General features: G+C 32.1%; 1 protein-coding gene across 2 annotated transcripts in view; it reads left to right on the top strand.

Annotated features, from left to right (window-relative positions):
* The window catches only part of LOC124360985 (DENN domain-containing protein 2B-like), a 90,349-nt gene extending 81,233 nt beyond the window's left edge, over positions 1-9,116 (top strand). For both annotated transcript variants that reach the window (XM_046815023.1, XM_046815027.1), the window contains exon 12: positions 2,177-9,116. In XM_046815023.1, coding sequence (XP_046670979.1) covers positions 2,177-2,208 — 32 coding nt within the window. In that variant the 3' untranslated portion in view covers positions 2,209-9,116. The remainder of the gene's footprint in view (positions 1-2,176) is intronic.
* Positions 9,117-11,487: the final 2,371 nt, after the last annotated feature.

Here is an 11,487-nt window from a genome sequence, read left to right on the forward strand (position 1 = left end):
AACCCATTTTCCTTCCAGATTCAGAGAGGTGAAAATTACAAATATGATAAATGCAAGAATCATGGATTTTATTATGATCATACAATATTATGTGATAGTTTTCATAAAATAATTACTATAAGAATACTATAATACAGGGTCTGTATAATAAGTAACCGGACTGAGCCTGCCCCGCTCCGTCAAAGCGTCTGCTAACCGGTATCTGGTGCTGTAGTGGTAGTGGGGGCTCTAGTGAATCTAGTGAAAGGGAACCGGGCTGCAGCAGTTGCCTCCAAGCGCTTGGAGAGTTAGTATCGAGCGAGAGCGGAGTGCATCTTCAGTTACCCCGTCGGAGTGAAAATGGAGAGTACGATCGAGCAACGTTTTAGCATTAAATTTTGTGTTAAACTCAAGAAAACGGCCACGGAAACTCTTCAAGTGATTCAAGAGGCTTACGGTGAGGATGCTCTGTCCAGAACTCAGGTGTTTCAGTGGCACAAAAATTTCCGGGAGGGCCGTGATGACGTCCATGACAAACAGCGCGTCGGTCCTCCATCAACGAGTCACACGGACACAAATGTGCAAAAAGTGCGTGATGTGTTGAACAGTGATCGTCGTCTGAGCATTCGGGCTATCGCAGATGAGGTCGGAATTGATAAGATGACCGTTCAAAACATTATTAAGAACGATCTGGGCATGAGGAAGATCTGCGCCCAGACTGATGAGCAAAAGAACCGTCGTGTTGCTGTCGCTTCGGAAATCCTTGATCGACTGCAAACCGAACCAGAGTTTTTCAACCACGTTATTACAGGAGACAAGACATGGGTTTTTGAATACGATCCTGAGACGAAGCGGCAGAGTTCGGAGTGGCACACACCGGCGTCACAACGACCGAAAAAAGCGCGCATGAGCAAATCGAAGGTGAAGTCGATGCTCATTGCTTTCTTTGACGTGAAAGGCATTGTTCACAAAGAGTTTGTGCCACCCGGTCAAACTGTAAACGGCCAGTAGTACAGAGAGGTGCTCCGTCGACTAACCGCCCGGGTTCACCGAGTCCGTCCGGAGATTGCCGATTCGTGGATTCTCCATCACGACAATGCACCATCACACACCTACCTGCTCGTCACCGAACAGTTGGCAAAACAGTCAAGGGCAACGTTGCCACAGCCTCCTTACAGCCCAGATATGGCACCACCGGACTTCTTTCTGTTCCCCGAGATCAAGAGACACCTTAAGGGGACGCGGTTCGGGACTCTGGAAAACGTTCAACGTGCTACGACGAGGGCTCTAGACAACATCGAGGTTGCCGACTTCCAGGGAGCGTTCAGGGATTGGAAAATATGGTATCAGCGTGTTATCGACTCCAATGGGGACTACTTTGAAGATTTCTAAAGAAAAATTGTACATATTTTGCCAATAAAAAATTTCCTGAAGTCAGTCCGGTTACTTATTATACAGACCCTGTATAATCTAGTCCAAAGTAGTCTATATCTAATACAATAATATCAAGAAACTCAGTTATATATTTTTTATATCAATAGAGGGTGCTTTTTATAAACACCTCTATAAATTACATTTACAGATGTGTGCTTAGGAAATGTATAAGTCAACCTGCCAACCTCCATCTCTGGGGTTTGCGTGTTTAGATATTGTGAGATGGTATGTCTTCATCACTGAATCTCTCCCCCAAGCCTCAGAACCCTTGTGAGCTGATAGGTCAGCCTACAAGAGCAGTCACCGTGTCAGCCTCTATGGACAGAGGGTTTGGGGTGGTGAAACACAATCGGTAGGGGTTGATGTTAACAAAGGACACCACCCTCTTCGTTGTCTTTGATAAATGCCATGGAAATACCACAAACAGCTTTGGGAACTATTTCCATAACTTAGTCACTCACATCAGAACTCCACTTGATGCTGGAGAGTAGGCATATAATGTTTCACCTTGGTAAAGTAAGAAAATAAAAACACAGTTTAATAAAGAATAGTTAAAGGTAAGTTTCCTTGTGTATGGTGGCTGAGTAGATAGCTGTGTATGTGTACAAATAGAAGTAAAGTATGGGTGATGGTCAGAACATCATATGTGAAACAAGCAAATACCTGGTGTGATGCAGCTGTTTTACGAGTTGCATTGTCATGAAGAAACACATGTATGTCATATGACAAATAACAAAAATGTGATATCCTTTTTTGTTTCTAGGTGATCGCTTCAAAGAATGGACCAACTCATAGATACTTACGTAGAAAGAGCCTGATTCTAGTCACGTACATAGAGTACATTCCACTGAGTACAGTAGAGTACATCTGCCCACCTCACACCAACTACTGTACAGTGTAGTATAGCTTTTATGTTTTAAACGTCTGTGTGACTAGCTTTTATTTTATTCCTTATACTAATACCGGTTACTATTTATTTTTTAGTATGAAATATATTTTTTATGCAATGATAATTCATGGACCAAATTTAGGAGATACCATTCATACCCTGAATGGTTCCTGACACTCTAATAAGTAATGAGCTACTCAAATAAAATAAAAATTTAAGAAAAATAAAATTGTAAAAATTTCCATTTTTAATTTATAGCTTTTAGGAATTTATTTTTTCTTTAATTTCAATTTTATTTGAATACCTTATTACTTAGTTTATCAAAGTCTCAGGAATAATTCAGGGTATGAATAGTACCTCTAAAAATAGCCCAATTATTTTAAGATTAGCTCTATTAAGAACTTTAACTCATTGCGGTTCGAGTTATTTGTAGCACACATCTTAGCAGACACAAAATGATATTCTTAATGGCACAACAGTTGAACAGTACCAGTAACCATACTTCCTAGCATCACCACTTAACACATTCACTGCAGAGAAAAAAATAGTTACACTTTTAGTGCTACTAAAAATTAATGTAGTTAAATAACTTTCCATATACTTCTTGATATGTTGAAGAGAATAACCTGTTTCTGTATATCTACATCACATCATACATCATTCCAGTGCTTTAGGTTTCTTGCTGATGACGTCATATAAGATAAGTCAATTTCGGCCTGGTAGCATCTACCAATGATTTGGCAGTTGATTTCTGCAATCCATATTAGTACAAAGTCACAATAGCTTTTTTGTTCTCACACAATTATAATAATAAATAATGGTACAAGATAAACACAACAAGAATGCTGCAGAATCTGTCACAAAAAACCTGTGAAATATTAAACCCTATGAAAATGAAAAATTGTAACCAAACTGCATGCCAAATAACCTTTATCAAGAAAATTCAGATTTTGTCCTTTTATATTGTATTTATTTACAGTCAAAACTATACTCCACTAGGAAGTATAAACGGTAATGATAAGTGCACACTACATGCTGATGACAAATCACCTTTCCTTGCCAAGTACTGCGCTCACACCAATAGTAAAGTAGGTCAATCGCATTTGCTCAGAATTCTGTATGCCGCCTGAGGCGGTCGAAATCAACCATATTGAAATGAATATCAAAACATACTTTTTATTGTTATTGAAATGAAAAAACAAATAATGTTAGTCACATTTTGCAGCTTAGCTGTGAGATTATAGTAGGTTAAATCCATTACAGCATGTTGCAGTTCACTGCAGCGTTTTATAAAGATGTTAAAACTAAAATAATAGCAAAAACGCAAAAACACATATTCTCACATGAGATTTTGTTGTAACTTGGACAGCATTATAAATTCAGCTTAGTTTTTTTAACTTAAAAGTACTGCTGCAAGTTGTTGGACATTTATGAAGAGGTTTTAAAATGTAAAAATAGATGTACGATTTTTGTAATATACTCATTTGTCTAATAAATACACTCAAGAAGTATACCAGATATTATTAGAACTATTTTTAAGCAAGATTAAAAACAGTATGAATTGATGAGCTAAACTCACCGTATACATAAGGCCCGACCACCATATGACAACATAACAATGATCCGCAGTGAGTTAAACCTCCAGTTACTCGTTCATAGCTTCATCATGGTCATGTCTTTTATCTTAAACAACGTATGTAATTTATTTTAGCAGAAAAGTAAAATTTGGTAACATAATTTAGTATTTAATCATTTTATCAATTAAATACGCCTTTGGATTTATAAATAAGCAGGGTACACACCTCATTTATCTGTTTGTTTCTTTTTATAAAAATATTTAAAAGGTGAATATATTGTCTATTGTCATGAATTCACTTGAATTTATAAACAATACCATATTCATCCTGAAGTTCCTTAGTTTTATTACAGTTTGTTTTACAAATTTAATAAGTTGTAGTATTTTATTCAATGTTTTTATTAAGATGAATAGTTTTTTTTTAGTTAAATTACATGTTTGTTATGAGAACTTCCATTATAATTGATACTCAGTTTCTTTATACTTATTTGTTCTTATACATAAATTAATATCTTGGTTAACACCTTTAAAATTATTGCTTACCAGAACTGTGAACCACAAACTCGACCATAAACTAATCTCTGGACTTTACACTAGCAAACTAAAAACTTAAAATCTCTAATTACCTACTTTACTCCATGTTACTTCTGTACCAAAGCCTGATGCGATACATTTATGTGTAAGTAGGCTGATACCCCATTGAGAACATAATCTTTTTCGCTCTGAGATCATATATTTCATTTCACAATCTGACCTGTTTTTCAACAGTTAGTAGTATTATAGCTTTTGTATTCTTTCTTGAAGATCAAATTCAGTTTGACCATCCACAAACAGTATCCAAATATATTTGGAAATATGTTCTACAAAATAATTACTATGTTTCATTTTATTGGATGTAGTTATTTTAATAATCATTACTTACTTAATGCATTTATATGAGTAATTTTACATTCTATTTGTGTATTGTGTCATGACAAATAATACTTATGTAACACTTCAAAGCATTCTTAAGCAATAACTTACCGTTAGGGGTTTTACCCTAAAGTTGTGTACAGGATATTATCATAACATTTTCAACACTTTGAGCAATGGTAGCTGAACAAGAAGCCACTTGTCAAATTCTGGTCGTTGTAAATAGTTTTTATTTATAAGCACCTTAATAAATTAAATATTTATTCATTTGTAACATTCCTTAATGAAAACTGTACTCTTATTGTGTACAAGCTTTTTATCAAATTGATTTCATAATTTTGTGTAGAGGTCTGTGATAATTTTGACAAAATATTTTTTTCAAAATTGCCAGAGAAAATGCACATAATGTAAGGAGTGTATAAGTGATACGTGCCTCCATGATACAAAATATTCTGCTTCACGTAGAGAGGTATTAGTAGCTAGCCTACACAAAAGTGCATGTTATTTTAATCAATTTGAATTTATTGGTAAAATTAAAACTCTTCCATTAAATTAATTGACAATTAGGTATCACTCCATCATAACACACATGGCACAACAGTAAACCGCAACATCAAATTATACCCCGCTGCTGTGTTGTGCCATGTTTATATAGGCCTACAAACTTTTAATGCCTCTTTGTGAAACGAGTATTTATTTGTTGTGTTATACGATTTTAACTACAAAAACGAACTCATTTTGGGATTTAATTTTATGCCCTGGATTGAATATCAAAAACATGAAACTTTTGACAACGCCTCATGGTTGTTTTTGGATTTGACGTAGGTAAGAATTTCTAAATAATTGTGTATTTTAATCACATGTTATCGTAGAAATTACAATCTTAGAAAATAAAATGAAAAATGGCTTTATTGAAGCTTAATGTAGGACCAAGTCTTATCTACAACTAATCCAAAAATGATTCTGTTCTTGGAAAGAGTTCCATCCAATATACTTGCTCGAATTGTTAAAAAAAAGTAATGTGCTACATAATAAATATACATAATGTATATTAATAACTTTCTGATATACATCCACTAACATGAAATGCATGTTAGTTTTTGTCAAACTTCCTTTAACATTCAAATTGGGCTGTGTTTAAGATGTGGTAATTATTTACTAATAAATGTAACATGAGTTTTATGTAATGTTGTACTGTTGTTTTTCTAATGTAACGTTGCTTAAATGTTAACATGTAAATAATATAAATACAGAGATTCTGTATTACATTCATTAAATAAGTTTGTAAGGGTCTGATTTGGAAATGGTATATAATACTGTGATAAAAGATTGGTATTACAAAGTGTAAACTAATTTTAAATAAACCAAATTTAGAAGTACAAATATTATTTGATATTGTTAATTTTATTAAACTATGATTCAGAAACTTGAATATGTTTATATAATTTTCTATATTTACATGTAAATTAGTAAACAATTACTGTTTCATTTGCAAAAAATGTACTATTATCAAATAATATGTATTAATTTGGTTGAAACTGTAGTGCCAATTTAGTCTTGTTTTTAATTACATGTAATTCTTGTGTATAATGTTAAGCTTTTGATGTTTTACTTGTGTTAAGTTTCATGTAATATTGAAATATGTTTTGTTATTGTAAGTTTTAATTAGGCACAATTATTTATTATTCTATAGTGTTAAACTGTATCTTACTGAAGTGAAGCTTCCTGAAATCACGCACACTTGAAAATAATATATTTTTTATGTATTCCAAGCAGCTGTTAAACAAACATAAACTCTCATGATTTTTTAATCTAATTTGTGCTATTAAAAAAATAAGTTCAATTGACATAATTTTTTGGACTAAGTATTTGTTAAATAGCCTCCTGTAGGATATATTCAAGCATCCATAAAACATCTCAATTTCTTTTGGTTATTATTTAACATTATCCCTTTGATTACATTGATAAATAATACTCTTTCTGGAAAGGAAAAATGCAATTCACATTTGATTGAATGCTGCTCATGCTAGCAAATTTTTTATTCACAAATTTAATTACTCCTGAGTTAAATTGGCCTAATTAAAAAGGGAATTGTTTTAGTATGGATGGTTAGGCATATTTCTTTTAACAAATATTATCCCAATTTTTGGAATACGCTACTGTTTTGCCATAATTCTTGTGAAAACAATTTTCTTATTTCTAAAACATTATTTAGATTCAGAGGAGTTAACATACTACTTAAGCATTCATCTAATTTGTTGTGTAAAGGTCTAAACAATAAGAGAAAAACATTAATTATTGTGTTCATTTATGTCAATGCAATTCATTATGTTGATCATAAAAACTACAGATTTTATGGAATAATGGTATTTAAAATTTCCTTTTAATTTGATTGAATTTTGTTTATGTCACAAGTTTACATAGAAAATAGTTAAAGATCTGTTCTTGGAGCTGCAATACTTATTTTATATGTAACAATAAAATGGTATTTACCTTGTAAACAATCGCAGTAGTAAAGTTTAATTGAATATGGATTTACACAACATATGCAATGCAATGTGCATATGTTAATACAGATTATAAAAATTGTTTTAAATAATATATTTTACTACAGCTCAAATTTAAAACTTTGATCAATATTTTAAGATTTATGAAACGATTTCATACTTCTTTCATATTGGAGAAATATTACTTTGGCAAACACTATGTGATTTAAAATATTCATATTTTCTTTGTAAAAATTATTTTTGGCAGTCAAATGATGTTTAAAATGGAAGCCTAATATAGGGTTGAGAACATTGATAAACTTCAAATTATTTTAATCACTTTTTGTTTTAGAATGATAGGAAATGCCTCAGTTTAAAGATATTAACCCTTAAACTGGCAATCAACATTATAATGCTGATCTAAATAATTTTAAAAGTAGAAACTGACATTATATTTTCAATCTGATACACATGTGTTTTGACAGTTCAAATAGTACATAAACCAACACTACTACCACTATTTATATACCAATTCAAACAGACAGAGTTGCTAATTTCAATGGTGAAATTTGTTTTCTTGTTTTGGCAACAGTGATGTCACAGTGACGTTATAATCTTTTGAAAATTAGTGTTTATATCATAGGTATGCTTTATAGCTTGTTATAGCTTTGTTCAAATCTATACTATGCTAAATTTTTGAATATTTTGAAAATATTTAGTGTAAAAATAATGTTTTTGTAATTTTTTTAAATAATCATATTATAGTAACAAATTTACGTACTTTTACAATATGATTAAAGTATGGGTACAAAACACTCAAAAATGGCCTCCCATGTGAGGAAAAATGACAGCCAGTTCGAGGGTTAATATTAAGATGAGAAAATTAAAGCAAGTTCAAGAATTTTTCTGGATAGCAAATATTAACATAAAAATTATGAAGCAATTGGATGTATATTAATCACATCTTTTTAATAGACATCATTCAAAATGTTATGATTATTAATGTGTCAAAGTGTATTATGTTTAATAATCTTTTACATTTTTAAACCAAGATGGCCACTAGTAGAACTGACAACTGATTTTTTTGTTTTATTTCCTTTTTATATAAAAAGTAATTAAAAATCTAAATTTACAAGTAAATTTAGTAAAAATATATCAATTCCTTTATTAGAACGTCCCATAATAAGTGTTACATGTCTATAAGAATTCATACATTCTTGGCATCTATGAGGGATTTCAAATTTAATTATTCTGCCATTTATAAGTAGTTGTGATATTTGAAATTTATTTAGAAAATATTAGTTTTGTAAAATGTTCTATATTACATACAGTGTACAATTTCTAATTATTGAAAATTAAAATATAGATGAGATATAGATTTTCATTAAAATTCATATTTTACACCTCTAAAATGGGTTTGTGTGTTCTTTTAAGTGTGTAATTCTTTTTCATTCAAAATTATTTTTGTTTTACAAAATGCATATCTCAGAGTTCTAAGTCTTGTACAATTATAACTTAATTTTTATAAAACGATTTGGGATTAATTATTCTTCAAATCATTAAATATATTAGAAGATTTAAATAGTAATTACGCATATATTGATTAGCTTACCACCTGGGGAGTTTAGTGCCTTAATATTTTATTGTAGTACTTGTCTATTACTGTTATTCTGTTTCTCTATTAATTCCATAAACATAAGTTAATCAACATTATTTTATTTACTGAATTTTAAAAGGCTGAAAGCAACTACTATGATAAGCTTATTTCATAAACTTATTGTTTGTTTCATCTCTTTTTATTTTCTGTACTTTTGTGATTAAAATGTTTTGTAAAACTTTAGAATTCTTTCTTTCTCCTTAGTTTATCATCCTATTGAAGGAAAGGTGTTTGTTAGTGTGCATTTCTATAATACTTAGTATCAAATAGAACTGTGAATTATACCTTATTGTTGTTGCATAGTATCTTAATAACAGGCCAATTTAGGTAATAAAATGACCCATATCACGTATAACTAATTAACAAAATCATAAGTAATTTAGGCATTTGGAATGAGGTTATAACTTAAAACTGTGTATGGCTCTGGATTGGGAGAAAGATTTTAAAATGTTGTAACACTATCAGTATATTCTACGAGGTATATTCAAAAAATATTTGGATTGGTATTATTTACAAGGCTTGTTGAATCCTTGTTGATGTGCTCCCATGAGAGTGTCAATTTGTTTCCATGAATATCAAGATCTTCATCGCATTTTGATATGTGAGAAACGTCAGCGTATATGTAAACAGTTTTGTCAATCGAGGTTACTTGTAAAGAGGTATATAAGACATCATGTGCTTTCAATGATGGCTGTATGAATCATACGCAAGTTTATGAGTGTGTTTTATCTTTTTAAAGAAGGTTGTGAAAGTGTTAAAAATGACTGTATGGAATGAACATTATGAGTTGAAAGGATTAACACGTTCATGACAGTGATTTTCCGGATTTTTTTATTTACCATCATATTTTTCAATGATAATGACCAAAACCGTATTTTTTTACATTAAACGACCAAGTAAAATGAAATAAATATGTAGGCTTCGCCATTTTGTACAAAACAATTGATTTCAATCTTTATACACGTGTACCCCAGGGGTTACATGACGCGCATCCGTTGTAATCCATTACGCCACGATGTGTACCTGGCTGATCAGCTGATGTGCAAGATACATGCACATTGATAACAGAACAAATGTAATCTCAGTAACTGTACTTGTGCCAATATTATTGTCCAGTTACCTGTGAGTTGAAGTGCAAAGTTCAAATGGATTGTGTTGTGAGATGTTACAACTAAAACTCAAGATATTGATGAAGCCTTGTACGATTTTCTGGACATCTCAGAATTAACTGATTTTGAAATGAGTGGAAGTGAGTATGTACCTTCTGACAGTGACAGTTTCAGTGTCTACAGGAGATAGTGGCGATGAAGTCTCACTTTTGTGAATAACGATAGATTAGTGGGAGTGACAGAACATACACTAGGGTTAGAAACCTCTCATGCTCCAGTGAGTGCTGACAGTCAAGGTCGTCCTGCAAAGCGGCAAGCATGGGGTGAATGTAAGCTTACTGTTAGACAGTTTCCATTTACTGTCCCTCATGGTATACGGTATGATGTTGATGTATCCAACCCAATGGAAATTTATTAGCAATTTTTAAATGAGGAGATTCTAGACATAGTGGTTACAGAAACAAATAGATATGCCCACCAGTACATCGATGATGAGACAGTGAATGGATGTCACACATCAAAAGAGTATTCGGAATACTGGTGAGTATGGGTATTTGTCGATTGCTACAAATGATACTTTATTAGTCTGCAAATCCCCTCTACAAAAATAATGTCATAAAAAAACAAGGCTGAAGAAAATGAGAATGGAGTCAAGGTCATAAAATGGGTACATAAAAGAAAAGTATTAATGGTATCAACACGAGCAGAGGATTCTGGCGTCTTAGTTCCATCTGGGAAAATGAATAGGAAATGGGAACCAATTTTAAAACCCACAGTTGTTCTAAGCTACAACATCAAAAAGGAGTGTAAACATTTCAGACCAAATGTCTTCCTATTACACTCCTTTACGAAAAAGCAGCAAATGGTATAAGAAATTAGCAGTAGAAATACTGCTAGGGACCTGTGTTGTCAATGTACTGGTTATTTTCAATGACGCTCGTGAGCCTAAGCGGAAGTGGGATATGTTATTATTTAGGGAATAATGATAAAAAAAGTTATATGATCTTCAAACCATGATGAAACTCTGGTAAGAATGCAACCCAATGCAGTACTATGAGTCCAGGGACAACAGCAACTCAAACACACACCAAACAAGATGGATTGGCCCATACAGCAAGAAAGAGGTGTCTTTCTTGTTATGAAGGTCTTGTGAATAATAATGGCACTAAAGAAGCAAGAAAAAAGTGAAAACGAGTCAACACCTACTGTTCCACATGAGCCACCAATGTGTCTCCAGTGCTTTAATAACGTGCACAAATGAAATTCAAAATTTTTGTCTTATTATTGTTTTTCACATCATAAACACGAGACTAATAATTTATTCTAAATAAAATGACATATATTATATTGTAAAGTATTTTGATGTTTGTGCGCCTGATGGGGTGCACGATATTCTAAGTTACTTCTATAAGCATGGGCTCACATTTTACAAACAAACAAGAAAG

Source organism: Homalodisca vitripennis, chromosome 1 (assembly GCF_021130785.1).
Source record: "Homalodisca vitripennis isolate AUS2020 chromosome 1, UT_GWSS_2.1, whole genome shotgun sequence".
Classification (NCBI taxonomy): domain Eukaryota; kingdom Metazoa; phylum Arthropoda; class Insecta; order Hemiptera; family Cicadellidae; genus Homalodisca; species Homalodisca vitripennis.